The following is a 19,901-nucleotide window of genomic DNA, read 5'->3' as shown; positions in this document are numbered from 1 at the left end:
GGGTCAGCCAGCTTCGACTCAATGTCAGAGCGTGTTGGGTCAGCCAGCTAAGACTCAATGTCAGAGCGTGTTGGGTCAGCCAGCTAAGAGTCAATGTCAGAGTGTGTTGGGTCAGCCAGCTAAGATTCAATGTCAGTGCGTGTTGGGTCAGCCAGCTAAGAGTCAATGTCAGAGTGTGTTGGGTCAGCCAGCTAAGAGTCAATGTCAGAGCGTGTTGGGTCAGCCAGCTAATAGTCAATGTCAGTACGTGTTGGGTCAGCCAGCTAAGAGTCAATGTCAGAGCGTGTTGGGTCAGTCAGCTAAGAGTCAATGTCAGAGCGTGTTGGGTCAGTCAGCTAAGAGTCAATGTCAGAGCGTGTTGGGTCAGTCAGCTAAGACTCAACATCAGAGGGTGTTGGGTCAGTCGGCTAAGAGTCAATGTCAGAGCGTGTTGGGTCAGTCAGCTAAGACTCAATGTCAGAGCGTGTTGGGTCAGTCAGCTAAGAGTCAATGTCAGAGCGTGTTGAGTCAGTCAGCTAAGAGTCAATGTCAGAGCGTGTTGGGTCAGTCAGCTAAGAGTCAATGTCAGAGCGTGTTGGGTCAGTCAGCTAAGACTCAACATCAGAGGGTGTTGGGTCAGTCGGCTAAGAGTCAATGTCAGAGCGTGTTGGGTCAGTCAGCTAAGACTCAATGTCAGAGCGTTTTGGGGCAGCCAGCTAAGACTCAACATCAGAGGGTTTTGGGTCAGCCAGCTAAGACTCAACATCAGAGTGTGTTGGGTCAGCCAGCTAAGAGTCAATGTCAGAGCGTGTTGGGTCAGCCAGCTAAGAGTCAATGTCAGAGCGTGTTGGGTCAGCCAGCTAAGAGTCAATGTCAGAGTGTGTTGGGTCAGCCAGCTAAGAGTCAATGTCAGAGCGTGTTGGGTCAGCCAGCTAAGAGTCAATGTCAGAGTGTGTTGGATCAGCCAGCTAAGAGTCAATGTCAGAGTGTGTTGGGTCAGCCAGCTAAGAGTCAATGTCAGAGCGTGTTGGGTCAGCCAGCTAAGAGTCAATGTCAGAGCGTGTTGGGTCAGTCAGATAAGACTCATTGTCAGAGCGTGTTGGGTCAGTCAGCTTAGAGTCAATGTCAGAGCGTGTTGGGTCAGTCAGCTAAGAGTCAATGTCAGAGCGTGTTGGGTCAGTCAGCTAAGACTCAACATCAGAGGGTGTTGGGTCAGTCGGCTAAGAGTCAATGTCTGAGCGTGTTGGGTCAGTCAGCTAAGACTCAATGTCAGAGCGTGTTGGGTCAGTCAGCTAAGAGTCAATGTCAGAGCGTGTTGGGTCAGTCAGCTAAGAGTCAATGTCAGAGCGTGTTGGGTCAGTCAGCTAAGAGTCAATGTCAGAGCGTGTTGGGTCAGTCAGCTAAGACTCAACATCAGAGGGTGTTGGGTCAGTCGGCTAAGAGTCAATGTCAGTGCGTGTTGGGTCAGTCAGCTAAGACTTAATGTCAGACCGTTTTGGGGCAGCCAGCTAAGACTCAACATCAGAGGGTTTTGGGTCAACGAGCTAAGACTCAACATCAGAGTGTGTTGGGTCAGCCAGCTAAGAGTCAATGTCAGAGCGTGTTGGGTCAGTCAGCTAAGAGTCAATGTCAGAGCGTGTTGGGTCAGCCAGCTAAGAGTCAATGTCAGAGCGTGTTGGGTCAGCCAGCTAAGAGTCAATGTCAGAGCGTGTTGGATCAGCCAGCTAAGAGTCAATGTCAGAGCGTGTTGGGTCAGCCAGCTAAGAGTCAATGTCAGAGCGTGTTGGATCATCCAGCTAAGAGTAAATGTTAGAGCGTGTTGGGTCAGTCAGCTAAGAGTCAATGTCAGAGCGTGTTGGATCAGCCAGCTAAGAGTCAATGTCAGAGCGTGTTGGGTCAGCCAGCTAAGAGTCAATGTCAGAGCGAGTTGGATCAGCCAGCTAAGAGTCAATGTCAGAGCGTGTTGGGTCAGCCAGATAAGAGTCAATGTTAGAGCGTGTTGGGTCAGTCAGCTAAGAGTCAATGTCAGTGCGTGTTGGGTCAGCCAGCTAAGAGTCAATGTCAGAGCGTGTTGGATCAGCCAGCGAAGAGTCAATGTCAGAGCGTGTTGGGTCAGCCACCTAAGAGTCAATGTCAGTGCGTGTTGGGTCAGCCAGCTAAGAGTCAATGTCAGAGCGTGTTGGGTCAGTCAGCTAAGAGTCAATGTCAGAGCGTGTTGGGTCAGCCAGCTAAGAGTCAATGTCAGTGCCTGTTGGGTCAGCCAGCTAAGAGTCAATGTCAGAGCGTGTTGGGTCAGCCAGCTAAGAGTCAATGTCAGTGCGTGTTGGGTCAGCCAGTTAAGTGTCAATGTCAGAGCGTGTTGGGTCAGCCAGCTAAGAGTCAATGTCAGTGCGTGTTGGGTCAGCCAGCTTAGAGTCAATGTCAGAGCGTGTTGGGTCAGCCAGCTAAGAGTCAATGTCAGTGTGTGTTGGGTCAGCCAGCTAAGAGTCAATGTCAGAGCGTGTTGGGTCAGCCAGCAAACAGTCAAAGTCAGAGTGTGATGGGTCAGCCAGCTAACAGTCAATGTCTGAGCATGTTGGGTCAGCCAGCTAAGAATCAATGTCAGAGCGTGTTGGGTCAGCCAGCTAAGAGTCAATGTCAGAGTGTGTTGGGTCAGCCAGCTAAGAGTCAATGTCAGAGTGTGTTGGGTCAGCCAGATAAGAGTCAATGTTAGAGTGTGTTGGGTCAGTCAGCTAAGAGTCAATGTCAGTGCGTGTTGGGTCAGCCAGCAAAGAGTCAATGTCAGAGCGTGTTGGATCAGCCAGCGAAGAGTCAATGTCAGAGCGTGTTGGGTCAGTCAGCTAAGAGTCAATGTCAGTGCGTGTTGGGTCATCCAGCTAAGAGTCAATGTCAGAGCGTGTTGGGTCAGTCAGCTAAGAGTCAATGTCAGAGCGTGTTGGGTCAGCCAGCTAAGAGTCAATGTCAGTGCGTGTTGGGTCTGCCAGCTAAGAGTCAATGTCAGAGCGTGTTGGGTCAGCCAGCTAAGAGTCAATGTCAGTGCGTGTTGGGTCAGCCAGCTAAGAGTCAATGTCAGAGCGTGTTGGGTCAGCCAGCTAACAGTCAAAGTCAGAGTGTGATGGGTCAGCCAGCTAACAGTCAATGTCAGAGCGTGTTGGGTCAGCCAGCTAAGAGTCAATGTCAGAGCGTGTTGGGGCAGCCAGCTAAGAGTCAATGTCAGAGTCTGTTGGGTCAGCCAGCTAAGAGTCAATGTCAGAGCGTGTTGGGTCAGCCAGCTAAGAGTCAATGTCAGAGCGTGTTGGGTCAGCCAGCTAAGAGTCAATGTCAGAGCGTGTTGGGTCAGCCAGCTAAGAGTCAATGTCAGAGCGTGTTGGGTCAGCCAGCTAAGAGTCAATGTCAGAGTGTGTTGGGTCAGCCAGCTAAGAGTCAATGTCAGAGCGTGTTGGGTCAGCCAGCTAAGAGTCAATGTCAGAGCGTGTTGGATCAGCCAGCTAAGAGTCAATGTCAGAGCGTGTTGGGTCAGCCAGCTAAGAGTCAATGTCAGAGCGTGTTGGGTCAGCCAGCTAAGAGTCAATGTCAGAGCGTGTTGGGTCAGTCAGATAAGACTCATTGTCAGAGCGTGTTGGGTCTGTCAGCTAAGAGTCAATGTCAGAGCGTGTTGGGTTAGTCAGCTAAGAGTCAATGTCAGAGTGTGTTGGGTCAGTCAGCTAAGAGTCAATGTCAGAGCGTGTTGGGTCAGTCAGCTAAGACTCAACATCAGAGGGTGTTGGGTCAGTCGGCTAAGAGTCAATGTCAGAGCGTGTTGGGTCAGTCAGCTAAGACTCAATGTCAGAGCGTTTTGGGGCAGCCAGCTAAGACTCAACATCAGAGGGTTTTGGGTCAGCCAGCTACGACTCAACATCAGAGTGTGTTGGGTCAGCCAGCTAAGAGTCAATGTCAGAGCGTGTTGGGTCAGCCAGCTAAGAGTCAATGTCAGAGCGTGTTGGGTCAGCCAGCTAAGAGTCAATGTCAGAGTGTGTTGGGTCAGCCAGCTAAGAGTCAATGTCAGAGCGTGTTGGGTCAGCCAGCTAAGAGTCAATGTCAGAGCGTGTTGGGTCAGTCAGCTAAGAGTCAATGTCAGAGCGTGTTGGGTCAGTCAGCTAAGAGTCAATGTCAGAGCGTGTTGGGTCAGTCAGCTAAGAGTCAATGTCAGAGCGTGTTGGGTCAGTCAGCTAAGACTCAACATCAGAGGGTGTTGTGTCAGTCGGCTAAGAGTCAATGTCTGAGCGTGTTGGGTCAGTCAGCTAAGAGTCAATGTCAGAGCGTGTTGGGTCAGCCAGCTAAGAGTCAATGTCAGAGCGTGTTGGGTCAGTCAGCTAAGAGTCAATGTCAGAGCGTGTTGGGTCAGTCAGCTAAGAGTCAATGTCAGAGCGTGTTGGGTCAGTCAGCTAAGAGTCAATGTCAGAGCGTGTTGGGTCAGTCAGCTAAGACTCAACATCAGAGGGTGTTGGGTCAGTCGGCTAAGAGTCAATGTCAGAGCGTGTTGGGTCAGTCAGCTAAGAGTCAATGTCAGAGCGTGTTGGGTCAGTCAGCTAAGAGTCAATGTCAGAGCGTGTTGGGTCAGTCAGCTAAGAGTCAATGTCAGAGCGTGTTGGGTCAGTCAGCTAAGACTCAACATCAGAGGGTGTTGGGTCAGTCGGCTAAGAGTCAATGTCAGAGCGTGTTGGGTCAGTCAGCTAAGAGTCAATGTCAGAGCGTTTTGGGGCAGCCAGCTAAGACTCAACATCAGAGGGTTTTGGGTCAGCCAGCTAAGACTCAACATCAGAGTGTGTTGGGTCAGCCAGCTAAGAGTCAATGTCAGAGCGTGTTGGGTCAGCCAGCTAAGAGTCAATGTCAGAGCGTATTGGGTCAGCCAGCTAAGAGTCAATGTCAGAGTGTGTTGGGTCAGCCAGCTAAGAGTCAATGTCAGAGCGTGTTGGGTCAGCCAGCTAAGAGTCAATGTCAGAGTGTGTTGGATCAGCCAGCTAAGTGTCAATGTCAGAGCGTGTTGGGTCAGCCAGCTAAGAGTCAATGTCAGAGCGTGTTGGGTCAGCCAGCTAAGAGTCAATGTCAGAGCGTGTTGGGTCAGCCAGCTAAGAGTCAATGTCAGAGCGTGTTGGGTCAGTCAGATAAGACTCATTGTCAGAGCGTGGTGGGTCTGTCAGCTAAGAGTCAATGTCAGAGCGTGTTGGGTCAGTCAGCTAAGAGTCAATGTCAGAGTGTGTTGGGTCAGTCAGCTAAGAGTCAATGTCAGAGCGTGTTGGGTCAGTCAGCTAAGACTCAACATCAGAGGGTGTTGGGTCAGTCGGCTAAGAGTCAATGTCAGAGCGTGTTGGGTCAGTCTGCTAAGACTCAATGTCAGAGCGTTTTGGGGCAGCCAGCTAAGACTCAACATCAGAGGGTTTTGGGTCAGCCAGCTACGACTCAACATCAGAGTGTGTTGGGTCAGCCAGCTAAGAGTCAATGTCAGAGCGTGTTGGGTCAGCCAGCTAAGAGTCAATGTCAGAGCGTGTTGGGTCAGCCAGCTAAGAGTCAATGTCAGAGTGTGTTGGGTCAGCCAGCTAAGAGTCAATGTCAGAGCGTGTTGGGTCAGCCAGCTAAGAGTCAATGTCAGAGCGTGTTGGGTCAGTCAGCTAAGAGTCAATGTCAGAGCGTGTTGGGTCAGCCAGCTAAGAGTCAATGTCAGTGCGTGTTGGGTCTGCCAGCTAAGAGTCAATGTCAGAGCGTGTTGGGTCAGTCAGCTAAGACTCAACATCAGAGGGTGTTGGGTCAGTCGGCTAAGAGTCAATGTCTGAGCGTGTTGGGTCAGTCAGCTAAGAGTCAATGTCAGAGCGTGTTGGGTCAGCCATCTAAGAGTCAATGTCAGAGCGTGTTGGGTCAGTCAGCTAAGAGTCAATGTCAGAGCGTGTTGGGTCAGTCAGCTAAGAGTCAATGTCAGAGCGTGTTGGGTCAGTCAGCTAAGAGTCAATGTCAGAGCGTGTTGGGTCAGTCAGCTAAGACTCAACATCAGAGGGTGTTGGGTCAGTCGGCTAAGAGTCAATGTCAGAGCGTGTTGGGTCAGTCAGCTAAGAGTCAATGTCAGAGCGTGTTGGGTCAGTCAGCTAAGAGTCAATGTCAGAGCGTGTTGGGTCAGTCAGCTAAGAGTCAATGTCAGAGCGTGTTGGGTCAGTCAGCTAAGACTCAACATCAGAGGGTGTTGGGTCAGTCGGCTAAGAGTCAATGTCAGAGCGTGTTGGGTCAGTCAGCTAAGAGTCAATGTCAGAGCGTTTTGGGGCAGCCAGCTAAGACTCAACATCAGAGGGTTTTGGGTCAGCCAGCTAAGACTCAACATCAGAGTGTGTTGGGTCAGCCAGCTAAGAGTCAATGTCAGAGCGTGTTGGGTCAGCCAGCTAAGAGTCAATGTCAGAGCGTATTGGGTCAGCCAGCTAAGAGTCAATGTCAGAGTGTGTTGGGTCAGCCAGCTAAGAGTCAATGTCAGAGCGTGTTGGGTCAGCCAGCTAAGAGTCAATGTCAGAGTGTGTTGGATCAGCCAGCTAAGTGTCAATGTCAGAGCGTGTTGGGTCAGCCAGCTAAGAGTCAATGTCAGAGCGTGTTGGGTCAGCCAGCTAAGAGTCAATGTCAGAGCGTGTTGGGTCAGCCAGCTAAGAGTCAATGTCAGAGCGTGTTGGGTCAGTCAGATAAGACTCATTGTCAGAGCGTGTTGGGTCTGTCAGCTAAGAGTCAATGTCAGAGCGTGTTGGGTCAGTCAGCTAAGAGTCAATGTCAGAGTGTGTTGGGTCAGTCAGCTAAGAGTCAATGTCAGAGCGTGTTGGGTCAGTCAGCTAAGACTCAACATCAGAGGGTGTTGGGTCAGTCGGCTAAGAGTCAATGTCAGAGCGTGTTGGGTCAGTCAGCTAAGACTCAATGTCAGAGCGTTTTGGGGCAGCCAGCTAAGACTCAACATCAGAGGGTTTTGGGTCAGCCAGCTACGACTCAACATCAGAGTGTGTTGGGTCAGCCAGCTAAGAGTCAATGTCAGAGCGTGTTGGGTCAGCCAGCTAAGAGTCAATGTCAGAGCGTGTTGGGTCAGCCAGCTAAGAGTCAATGTCAGAGTGTGTTGGGTCAGCCAGCTAAGAGTCAATGTCAGAGCGTGTTGGGTCAGCCAGCTAAGAGTCAATGTCAGAGCGTGTTGGGTCAGCCAGCTAAGAGTCAATGTCAGAGCGTGTTGGGTCAGTCAGCTAAGAGTCAATGTCAGAGCGTGTTGGGTCAGTCAGCTAAGAGTCAATGTCAGAGCGTGTTGGGTCAGTCAGCTAAGACTCAACATCAGAGGGTGTTGGGTCAGTCGGCTAAGAGTCAATGTCTGAGCGTGTTGGGTCAGTCAGCTAAGTGTCAATGTCAGAGCGTGTTGGGTCAGCCAGCTAAGAGTCAATGTCAGAGCGTGTTGGATCAGCCAGCTAAGAGTCAATGTCAGTGCGTGTTGGGTCAGCCAGCTAAGAGTCAATGTCAGTGTGTGTTGGGTCAGTCAGCTAAGAGTCAACATCGGAGGGTGTTGCGTCAGTCAGCTAAGAGTCAATGTCAGAGCGTGTTGGGTCAGTCAGCTAAGACTCAATGTCAGAGCGTTTTGGGTCAGCCAGCTTAGAGTCAACATCAGAGGGTTTTGGGTCAGTCAGCTAAGAGTCAATGTCAGAGCGTGTTGGGTCAGTCAGCTAAGACTCAATGTCAGAGCGTGTTGGGTCAGCCAGCTAAGAATCAATGTCAGAGCGTGTTGGGTCAGCCAACTAAGAGTCAATGTCAGAGCGTGTTGGGTCAGTCAGCTAAGACTCAATGTCAGAGCGTTTTGGGTCAGCCAGCTTAGAGTCAATGTCAGAGCTTGTTGGGTCAGCCAGCTAAGAGTCAATGTCAGAGCGTGTTGGATCAGCCAGCTAAGAGTCAATGTCAGAGCGTGTTGGGTCTGCAAGCTAAGAATCAATGTCAGAGCGTGTTGGGTCAGTCAGCTAAGACTCAATGTCAGAGCGTGTTGGGTCAGCCAGCTAAGAGTCAATGTCAGAGCGTGTTGGGTCAGCCAGCTAAGAGTAAATGTCAGAGCGTGTTGGGTCATCCAGCTAAGAGTCAATGTCAGAGCGTGTTGGGTCAGCCAGCTAAGAGTCTATGTCAGAGCGTGTTGGGTGAGTCAGCTAAGTCTCAATGTCAGTGCGTGTTGGGTCAGCGAGCAAAGAGTCAATGTCAGAGCGTGTTGGGTCAGCCAGCTAAGACTCAATGTCAGAGCGTGTTGGGTCAGTCAGCTAAGACTCAATGTCAGAGCGTTTTGGGTCAGCCAGCTAAGACTCAACATCAGAGCGTGTTGGGTCAGCCAGCTAAGAGTCAATGTCAGAGCGTGTTGGGTCAGCCAGCTAAGAGTCAATGTCAGAGCGTGTTGGGTCAGTCAGCTAAGAGTCAATGTCAGAGCGTGTTGGGTCAGCCAGCTAAGAGTCAATGTCAGTGCGTGTTGGGTCAGCCAGCTGAGAGTCAATGTCAGAGCGTGTTGGATCAGCCAGCTAAGAGTCAATGTCAGAGCGTGTTGGGTCAGCCAGCTAAGAGTCAATGTCAGAGCTTGTTGGGTCAGTCAGATAAGACTCATTGTCAGAGCGTGTTGGGTCAGTCAGCTAAGTGTCAATGTCAGTGCGTGTTGGGTCAGTCAGATAAGAGTCAATGTCAGAGCGTGTTGGGTCAGTCAGCTAAGACTCAACATCAGAGGGTGTTGGGTCAGTCAGTTAAGAGTCAATGTCAGAGTGTGTTGGGTCAGTCAGCTAAGAGTCAATGTCAGTGCGTGTTAGGTCAGTCAGCTAAGATTCAATGTCAGAGCGTGTTGGGTCAGTCAGCTAAGAGTAATGTCAGAGCGTGTTGGGTCAGTCAGATAAGAGTCAATGTCAGAGTGTGTTGGGTCAGTCAGCTAAGAGTCAATGTCAGTGTGTGTTGGGTCAGTCAGCTAAGAGTCAATGTCAGAGTGTGTTGGGTCAGTCAGCTAAGAGTCAATGTCAGAGCGTGTTGGGTCAGTCAGATAAGAGTCAATGTCAGAGTGTGTTGGGTCAGCCAGCTAAGAGTCAATGTCAGTGCGTGTTGGGTCAGTCAGCTAAGAGTCAATGTCAGTGTGTGTTGGGTCAGTCAGCTAAGAGTGAATGTCAGAGCGTGTTGGGTCAGCCAGCTAAGAGTCAATGTCAGAGCGTGTTGGGTCAGCCAGCTAAGAGTCAATGTCAGTGCGTGTTGGGTCAGTCAGCTAAGAGTCAATGTCAGTGTGTGTTGGGTCAGTCAGCTAAGAGTCAATGTCAGTGCGTGTTGGGTCAGTCAGCTAAGACTCAATGTCAGAGCGTTTTGGGTCAGCCAGCTAAGAGTCAACATCAGAGGGTGTTGGGTCAGTCAGCTAAGAGTCAATGTCAGAGCGTGTTGGGTCAGTCAGCTAAGACTCAATGTCAGAGCGTGTTGGGTCAGCCAGCTAAGAGTCAATGTCAGAGCGTGTTGGGTCAGCCAACTAAGAGTCAATGTCAGAGCGTGTTGGGTCAGTCAGCTAAGACTCAATGTCAGAGCGTTTTGGGTCAGCCAGCTTAGAGTCAATGTCAGAGCGCGTTGGGTCAGTCAGCTAAGACTCAATGTCAGAGGGTGTTGGGTCAGCCAGCTAAGAGTCAATGTCAGAGCGTGTTGGGTCAGCCAGCTAAGAGTCAATGTCAGAGCGTGTTGGGTCAGTCAGCTCAGACTCAATGTCAGAGCGTTTTGGGTCAGCAAGCTAAGACTCAACATCAGAGCGTGTTGGGTCAGCCAGCTAAGAGTCAATGTCAGAGCGTGTTGGGTCAGTCAGCTAAGACTCAATGTCAGAGCGTTTTGGGTCAGCCAGCTAAGAGTCAATGTCAGAGTGTGTTGGGTCAGCCAGCTAAGAGTCAATGTCAGAGTGTGTTGGGTCAGTCAGATAAGACTCATTGTCAGAGCGTGTTGGGTCAGTCAGATAAGAGTCAATGTCAGAGCGTGTTGGGTCAGCTAGCTAAGACCCAATGTCAGAATGTGTTGGGTCAGCCATCTAAGAGTTGAAACTTTATTGCTGGAACAGCACAGCAGGTCAGGCAGCATCCAGGGAACAGGAGATTCGACGTTTCGGGCACAGGCCCTCCTGAAGAAGGGCCTATGCCCGAAACGTCGAATCTCCTGTTCCCTGGATGCTGCCTGACCTGCTGTGCTGTTCCAGCAATAAAGTTTCAACTCTGATCTCCAGCATCTGCAGACCTCACTTTCTCCTCAGCCATCTAAGAGTCAATGTCAGAGGTTGCATTTTTCTCAATCGCAGGAACATTTCACTGACAGTAAGATTACATGCAGAATGTCTGGTTCGAAAACAGCTGTCTGTGGAATACTCATCTTGTATTACCATTAACACTCTGCCTTTCGCCCCGGTCACCTTTACAATTTGCTCTACTACCTTTCCCCCCCCCTTGTCGAAACCTTTCCAGCCCACGTCATTTCTGAACACGAGTCATATTAGGTTTAAATCTGCTTTCTCCACCATGACAACAGAATCGGTACCTGTTACATTTCAAGAAGGTGCAGGGGGCAGAAGTATTAAACAACAGCAAGAGTTTGATAAAGGAGATCTTTACTCAACAGATGGCAAGGTTAGACTGAGCTGTTTCCTCCGCAAAATAGCCAGTTATGTCACGTGATTGGACTCTTACAGTGTGAGCCCATTGTACATGCCAAATGCAGTACCATTATAACAGGAATGGTTAACACGGTAATGGGATGGGTCCATGGTTAAAGGATGGATAATGGTTTTAGGTGGGTATCAAGGTAATGGGATGGGTACCATGGCTATGGGTAGGGACCATCCTGTCCAATGTGAAAAATGGAGTTACCTCCTCAAATTTTTCCCAGTGCCTTTTCAACAAATTATGGAGCTAATTCCGAAGTACTTTTCCCTATTCTGCGGTTCTAATTGCCTCTGGTTTCTTTTGGCAGAAGAGTGGTGATGAAAATTCCACCTTCACTCTGAACAGCTTGGTTGCCTGCACCACTGACCTGATTATGGGTGGCACGGAATCCATTGTGTCGGTGCTGCGGTGGCTGCTGCTCTACATGACAGCGTATCCATCCATCCAAGGTACAGAATGTCCAAGTTGATACACAGTAGGAAGCTCAAGAAACAGGAAGGAGTGTTAGCAGGGAAGATCTAGGAAGCTAACCTCATCTACTCCAAAAGGCGTGATTTGGAAGGGACACAAACTGAAATGTTGAGATTTGTTGCCTACTTTGACGCAGAATGATTATTTACTGAATCTACCATCTCTCTGATGCTAACTCAAAACCTTTAATCCCTAAACATCAGACATAGCCCTCTCCTAAATAATGTTGGGATGACCCCTGACTGTTTGTTACTTTTAGTGTATAACATTGAAAGACAGTATCAATAAAGTTGCAAGAAATAGCATTAAATCTGAGGACTGGGACGTTTCTCAAATACAACAAGGAATGCCAGGATACAGTATGGAAAGAGAGAATAGAAAGTGAATTTAATCTATCAAGAAAGAAAAACACAAGGGCTGTTAAAGTCTTCATAGGTACATGAAAATTAGACACTTGGTTAAAATCAATGTGGGTCCATTAAAGGCAGAGTCAGGAAAATTTATAATAGAGGACAGAGAATTGTTGGAGAAGCTAAATTATTATTCTATGTTTGTTCTCACTCAGGATGCTATCAGAAATTTCTCAGAACTGAGATCGTAGTGGCTAGTGAGAATGAGGAGTTGAAGAAAATTAGTATTAGCAAGAAAACTGTTTTGGAGAATGGCCAATTAGTTCCTTTAGTGAGATTTCAGAAGATTTGGAGCTTAGATTGAGGTTCTGGATGTAGGTTTGCTCGCTGAACTGGCAGGTTCGTTTCCAGACGTTTTGTCACCCTACGAGGTAACATCTTCAGTGGGCCTCAGGCAAAGCACTGTACATGATTCCTGCTTTCTATTTATATGTTTGGGTTTCTTTGGGTTGGTGATATCATTTCCTGTTCCTTTTCTCAGGGGGTGGTTGATGGGATCTAACTCGATGTGTTTGTTGATAGAGTTCCGTTTGGAATGCCATGCTTCTAGGAATTCTCGTGCGTGTCTCTGTTTGGCTTGTCCTAGGATGGATGTGTTGTCCCAGTCGAAGTGGTGTCCTTCCTCATCCGTATGTGAGGATACTAGTGAGAGAGGATCATGTCGTTTTGTTTCTAGTTGATGTTCATGTATCCTGGTGGCTAGTTTTCTGCCTGTTTGTCCAATGTAGTGTTTGTTACAGTCCTTGCACGGTATTTTGCAAATGACATTAGATTTGCTTGTTGTCTGTATAGGGTCTTTCAAGTTCATTAGCTGCTGTTTTAGTGTGTTGGTGGGTTTGTGGGCTACCATAATGCCAAGTGATCTGAGTAGTCTGGCAGTCATTTCCAAAATGTCTTTGATGTAGGGGAGAGTGGCTAGGGTTTCTGGACGTGTTTTGTCTGCTTGTTTGGGTTTGTTGCTGAGAAACCTGCGGACGGTGTTCATTGGGTACCCATTCCTTTGTTTAGGAACGGCAACAGGATAACCTGGGAAATTACAGCCTGGTGAACCTTACATCAATGGTAGGAAAACTATTGGAGAAGATTCTTAGGGACAGGATTTATTCACATTTAAAAAAAGGACTGTTTTGCATATAGTTGGGGTGCTGCCCCTTTAAGAGAGCTGGTCAGGTGACCTTGAGGATAGAGCTTGTGGAGCAGTTCCGAACTGACTTGGTGATGTGAGCAATGTCAATAATGTGTTTCTGTTCAGATTTACCATTAGTCTACCTGTTGTATAATTCCTGGTTCTAAAGGAATCACCAACATCCATCACAACCCATGACAAAGATCGGATCCAGCCCATGAACTGTGTGCAAACATCATTCTATTTTTGTCTGGAGGAGACATTGCTCAGATTTTGGAAATGGCATGGGGTTAAGGAGGTAACATCGAGGGAAGGAATCCCGACACTCACGCAGACACGGGGAGGATGTGCAAACTCCACACAGACAGTGAACCGAGGCTGGAAACAAACCTAGGTCCCTTGTGATGGGAGGCAGTTGTGCTACAGACTGTGCGACTGTGCTATCCCTCTGTGGAGAGGGTATAGAAAAGGTGCGACTGTGCTATCCCTCTGTGGAGAGGGTACAGAAAAGGTGCGACTGTGCTATCCCTCTGTGGAGAGGGTACAGAAAAGGTGCGACTGTGCTATCCCTCTGTAGAGAGGGTACAGAAAAGGTGTGACTGTGCTATCCCTCTGTGGAGAGGGTATAGAAAAGGTGCGACTGTGCTATCCCTCTGTGGAGAGGGTATAGAAAAGGTGCGACTGTGCTATCCCTCTGTGGAGAGGGTACAGAAAAGGTGCGACTGTGCTATCCCTCTGTGGAGAGGGTACAGAAAAGGTGCGACTGTGCTATCCTTCTGTGGAGAGGGTATAGAAAAGGTGCGACTGTGCTATCCCTCTGTGGAGAGGGTATAGAAAAGGTGCGACTGTGCTATCCCTCTGTGGAGAGGGTACAGAAAAGGTGCGACTGTGCTATCCCTCTGTGGAGAGGGTACAGAAAAGGTGCGACTGTGCTATCCCTCTGTGGAGAGGGTACAGAAAAGGTGCGACTGTGCTATCCCTCTGTGGAGAGGGTACAGAAAAGGTGCGACTGTGCTATCCCTCTGTGGAGAGGGTACAGAAAAGGTGCGACTGTGCTATCCCTCTGTGGAGAGGGTACAGAAAAGGTTTATCAGAATATTGTCAGGTATTAGCTGTGAGGAGCAATTGGAACATCTTGGATTGTTTCACTTGAACATCGGAGTCTGAGGGGCAGCCTGATAGAGGTTTACAAAATTATGAGAGGTATGGATATTTGGAGGTTTTTCTCCAGTGTAGAAATGTTAATTACTAAGGGACACAGTTAAAAATCACACAACACCAGGTTATAGTCCAACAGGTTTATTTGGAAGCACTAGCTTTTGGAGTGTTGCTCCTTCGTCAGGTGATTATGGAGGTTAAGATCATGATCACAGAATTTTGTGAGCATGATCTTATTCTCCACAACCACCTGATGAAGGATCAGTGCTCCAAAAGCTGGTGCTTCCAAATAAACCTGTTGGACTATAACCTGGTGTTGTGTGATTTTTAATTTTGTATACCCCAGTCCAACACCGACACCTCCATGTTAAGGGACATAGATTAAAGATCATGGGGAAAATTTAAAGGAGATGAGAGAGCCGTGTTTTTTTACACAGGGTGGTTAAGTACTTGGAATGCTGGAGGAAGTGGTAGAAGAGATGCAATAGCAATGTTTAAGGACATCTTGAAAAATGTGATTAGGCAGGGAATCACGTAGAGACAAAAAGATTTAAGTTCCAAAAGGTGTCATGTCTTGGCTTCGGCTTGGTGAGCCAAGAGGCCAGCTGCTCTGCTGTATTGATCTCCTACATTGTTTTCATCTTATTTATGACTTGTGTTATTAATTTAGGTGCTGCACTATGGCAACTTATAAAACGTTTCACCATGTTTTGTTTGTAAAATATACATGTGACAATAAATTGCCAGTCTATTCTGTATTGTTTTTTGGAGAAATTATTGGGGCTGAAAGGTGCTAGTTCAAAGAACCTGTTGGCTTATGTCCCAAAGTGTTGAATGAAGTGACTCAAGAGATGTTCAAGATCCACACCCACCACCAGTTCTGATGAAGGGTTACACTCGGAATGTTGACTTCTCTACCTCCTGATGCTGCTAGGCTTGGTATTCTTCCAGGAGAAAGTGAGGACTGCAGATGCTGGAGATTAGAGTCGATAGTGTGGTGCTGGAAAAGCACAGCAGGTCAGGCAGTATCCGAGGAGCAGGAAAATTGACGTTTTGGGCAAAACCCCTTCATCAGGAAGCTGTGTTCTTCCAGCCTCCTGCCTGTCTACTCAAGACATGTTCAAAGCATTAGCGATCAGAGTCCAGAATTCTATGGATCTGGATTGATTCCTGAGATTGTAAAGTAGAAAATGTCTCTCTAATATTTAAGAAGGAAATGAGAGAAAACAGAATACTACTGACCTGTTAGCCTTACATTAGAAGTTGGGAAAAATGTTGGAAGCTATCATAAAGGATGGTTTAGAAAATACCTAGTTGATAACGATCTGACTCAGTACAGTCAGCATGAATTTGGAAGTGCAAAATCAAGTTTGTTGAATGTTTTGGGAGTTTTTTGAAGACATTGTGAATAAAATTGATGAAGAAGAGTTGATGGACCTTGAAATTTTCTGAAGGTTCTCGACAAAGATCCCGCAGGAGACTGGTTAGAAAAATGAAAGCATGTTTGAAAGAAGGAATGGACTGGCATGGATAACTGAGTGGGGAATAGACAAAACATAGAGACCAGTGTGGCATTCCAAGGGTCAATACTTGGACCCCAGCTTATAGAAATAATTGGGAAGTGAGGACCAAATGTAATATTTCCAAACTTTGTAGATAACACACAGCTAAGCAAGAATGTTTAGTCTGAGGACAATATAAAGTGACTTTGGAGGATTTGGACAGGTTTAGTGAATGGGCAAGAGTGTGACAGATGGAATATAATGTGGAAAAATGTAAAGTTCCCACAGATGTGCAGAGCAGTTATCAGTTGGTAAGGAGTTGGGAAATGTAGATGTACAAACAACAGAGATGTCCTTGTCGATAATTTGCTGAAAGTTAACATGCAGGTGCAGCAAGCTATTAGGAAGAGTGATAGATTGTTAGCCTTTATTGCGAGGGATATTTGTACAGGAGTAGGGTTATGCCACGGTAGTGAACCCTTCTGTTAATTAAACCAAACACCCAGAAAAGCTCACCTGACCTCGTAATCTACTAAAATATGAGTGACAGAGAACTCCCAAATTCCACTATTTAAAGAAAGTAATATCAATTTATTCTTTAACTCTAAAAATGAACATTAAAGAACAACTTTTAACAACTCTAAGCTGCCCTTTCTCTTAACTGCTTATTACCTGCCTCTAACACTATAACAATATGCTGTTCCAATATGACATTTATCAAAATTACATCAAGCTGTCATCTCTGTGACTTCATTCTTCCGGCTGAAGATCTCCCTGAGTCATCTTCTCTCTTTTTACTGTGAACATGTTTCATATGAAAAAGGGATCTCTGATGGAGAGTGTTTCCTAATTTGTTGGATCTGTGTTGATAGCATATGCTCTGACTAATTTTCAAAATGCCTACATTTTTTATATCCCCAACATTGGATAATCTCATTGGTTCAATGTTGGCAAAACAATAAATTCAAACGTGATTAGGTTTTAGTATCCTGGGGCATAATTTAAACTAATTGGTTAAATTTGAATTGTCAAAACAGCAACCAAAACTCAGGTATCCATTTCACAGCCAAATGTTATACATTGTCAACTTTCCAGTACACTCTGGGACTGCCATCTAGTCATATCCACAGGGGCTTGTAAGCTGTCACATCAGAAAAGCATTCACTCTCTCTTAAAGGTACAGTGCACACCTTCAACTTCATAACAGTAGTGAAGAATTACTTCAGTTGTATCAAAGATTGGTTAGACTGGACTTGGAGCATTGTGTGTATTTTGACTTTGATTTGCAGTAATGTTTCTCATCCCTGTTTACTCCATTTACTATGCAAGCTGTATTACTGACCCCAATCACCTGCTGAATGAGAAAGATTGTCCTCAAATCACTTTTGCATCTTTCACTAAATCTTTGCCTTCTTGTTCTTGATCCCTTCATGAATAGGAACATCTACAAATACGTTAACATGGAGCAAGAGTAAACCATTCAGCCCCTCAAATCTGCTCCATCATTCAATAAAATCAGGGCTCATCTGCTTGTTATTTCCAAGGTAAAAACAATGACTGCAGATGCTGGAAACCAGATTCTGGATCAGTGGTGCTGGAAGAGCACAGCAATTCAGGCAGCATCCGAGGACAGGCAAAATCGACGTTTCGGGCAAAAGCCCTTCATCAGGAATAAAGGCAGTGAGCCTGAAGCGTGGAGAGATAAGCTAGAGGAGGGTGGGGGTGGGGAGAGAGTGGCATAGAGTACAATAGGTCAGTGGGGAAGGAGATGAAGGTGATAGGTCAGGGAGGAGAGGGTGGAGTGGATAGGTGGAAAAGGAGCTGGGCAGGTCGGACAAGTCCGGACAGGCACTGAGGAAGCAAATGTGGCTGTGATAGCGAGTTTGTTTCAGGACATGGTTGAAGAGCTTCAGGGCTGAGGAAATGACCTGGGAGTTGCAGTGGGAGAGAGACTCCCTGAGATTCTTGTAGAGAGAGGAGGAAAACTTCTTCAAGGCAGGCATCCTTGCAAGAGGATTTTCTGCCTACTCCTGACAAGCTTTCACCCCCTTGCTTAACAAGAATCTATCCACCCCTACTTAAATCATATTGAGGGGCATCACTTCCACCAGCTTTTCAGGAAGAGAGTTTGACTCTCTAAGGAAAAGAAACGTTGCTTCATCCCTGTTTTAAATTAGCGATACTTGATTTTTAAACAGTGACCCACGCCCCACCTTCAGATCCTCCCATATGAGGAAACATCCTCTTCAATTCCACTTGGTTAAGACTCCTCCGAACCCTTTATGTTTCAACCAAGTCACCTCCTGGTCTTCTAACATTCCAGCAGTTACAAGTCTAGCCAATCCAATCTTTCCTTGTAAGAGTCCACTCATTCACGTATTTTTCTGGTCAATCTTTTCTGAACAGTCTTCAATGCATTTACTTCCTTCCTTACATAAAGAAACCAATTCTGCCCACTCTATTCTAGATGTGGTCTCACCTGTGCCCTGTACAACTGACGTATTCCTCTCTACTTTTGAATTTAATTCCTCCTGCCATAAATTATACCATTTTTGGGCTTTACTAGGTCTTGCATTCTAACCTTGTGTGACTCATACCTAAGGGCATCCATATTCCTCTGCATCTCAGAAATCTGCAATCTCTCAGTATTTAGATAATATGTTTCTTTTTTATTCTTCCTGCAAAAGTGGCCAATTTCTAATTTTTCTACATTACCCTTTCCATTTGCCAGATCTTGACCTTACTTTAATAAGGTTTAAATCACCGCAACTTCTCAGATACTGAAGCAGTCCATGTCCAAACTCAGAAAGACCCGGACAATGTCCAGGTTTGGGATGAAAGTGGCAAATAGCATTTATTAAAAGTAGAACAGTACAGACAGGAACAACGTCTTCAGGCCACCATGTCCGTGCCAAACAGGATGCCATTCCACTCAATACATTCTGCTTAACAGCAGCAGTGTGTGCCATCTACAGATGCACTGCAGAAACTCACTAACATTGAACATAGAACAATACAGCACAGAACAGGCCCTTCGGCCCACGATGTTGTGCCGAACATTTGTCCTAGCTCCTAAGGCTCCTTAGATAGTGCTTTGCAAACTCTTGACCACTTCCATCTGGAAAGACAAGGACAGCAGAGACAAGGGAATGCCACTCCCATCAATTCCCCACCAAGTCACTCACCATCCTGACATGGAAATATATCACTGTTTCTTCACTGTTGCTGGGTCTAAGTTCTGGAATTCCCTCACAAAAGGCATTGTGGGTCACCCTACAGCACATGAACTGCAGTGACTCAAGAAGGCAGCTCATCACCATCTTCTCAATTAGGTACAGGCAACAAATCCTGGCACAACCAGCAACACCAACATCGTGTCAAATCCCTGCAATATAAGACCATCAGACCATAAGACATAGGAGCAAATATTAGGCCATTCAGCCCATTGAGCCTGCTCTGCCAATCAATCATGGCTGATAAGTTTCTCAACCTTATACTCCTGCTTTCTCCCCATAGCCCTTGATCTCCTTGATGCTCAAGAACCTGTCCATCATATTGTCAATGCTGAGAGATGGCAGTTTCACACCATGTTGGACAGTGACATTTGTCTCTCTGATACTGAGAGCCCAACCAAACTCTTTACAGGTGAATGAAAGGGAACATTCATTTCCCATTGAAGGGGGTTTCCAGTATGAAATGTTAGTGTGACATTGTTAGTGTGGAGCAACTCTCTAGCATGTATTTAAAGGTCCTTTCAATCTCAGATGAGTAAGGCTGAACAACTTTCTGTTAGTTTTGGTGGACATAGTCTCGAGAGTTTGGTCAGTCAGGAGTTAGGTGGGTGGGGAAGAAGGGAAGAAGGTACTTGCTTGTATTTGGTTTTGCATTTGCCCATCTTGCCCTTTGGGGATTTTGTTCTTGCTCCACTCTATGGAAAGGAGCCCTGTCACAATGAGGCAACACGTTCGAGTGACACAACAGAGAAGTGATTGGTAGGTGAGGTTTTCTCTTTTTACCTTTTCTCACTGTTGTTCTATTCTCTGTTATTTTATGATTTTTTTTTTATAATTTGTTAAAGCTATTTTCATTTCAGTCTGCTGGTTAAGAGTTTATCTCTTTCTTTGCTATACAAGTCCTTATGCTATAGCGTGCGTTTCATCAGGATAAATTGTTTATAACGCGATTGGCAACTTGTGGGCGTTGTTTGGAGAACACAAACTTTCTACTGAATGGATAGAGTGATTTTCTATTAGCAACCTTCGACAGCGTGATTTTCTGTAGCACAAGGCTGCAGAGGGACACAGCTGTCATGTTATAGACAACAGACAATAGACAATAGGTGCAGGAGTAGGCCATTCTGCCCATCGAGCCTGCACTACCATTCATTATGATCATGGCTGATCATCCTCAATCAGTATCCTGTTCCTGCCTTATCTCCATAACCCTTGATTCCACAATCCTTGAGAGCTCTATCCAACTCTTTCTTAAATGGATAGCAAAATGACCTGTAGTCTTAACTGTAATGTTCTTTAAGTGAACTGAATAGAGCTGGGGAGCCCGAGCCAGTGTGTTGAACCATCTACAGCACAGG

The 19,901-nt window shown here is 46.7% G+C and overlaps 1 protein-coding gene across 2 annotated transcripts in view; it reads left to right on the top strand.

Moving 5' to 3' along the window:
* The window catches only part of LOC148148477 (cytochrome P450 2J1-like), a 392,174-nt gene that overhangs the window by 281,797 nt on the left and 90,476 nt on the right, over positions 1 to 19,901 (top strand). For both annotated transcript variants that reach the window (XM_087992371.1, XM_087992372.1), the window contains exon 6: positions 10,951 to 11,092. In XM_087992371.1, coding sequence (XP_087848497.1) covers positions 10,951 to 11,092 — 142 coding nt within the window. The remainder of the gene's footprint in view (positions 1 to 10,950; positions 11,093 to 19,901) is intronic.

The sequence above is a fragment of the Chiloscyllium plagiosum genome, unplaced genomic scaffold (assembly GCF_037043375.1).
Source record: "Chiloscyllium plagiosum isolate Xiang-an unplaced genomic scaffold, Cpla_swu_hap1 HiC_scaffold_12, whole genome shotgun sequence".
Taxonomy (NCBI): domain Eukaryota; kingdom Metazoa; phylum Chordata; class Chondrichthyes; order Orectolobiformes; family Hemiscylliidae; genus Chiloscyllium; species Chiloscyllium plagiosum.
This window is presented reverse-complemented; position numbering and strand designations above follow the sequence as displayed.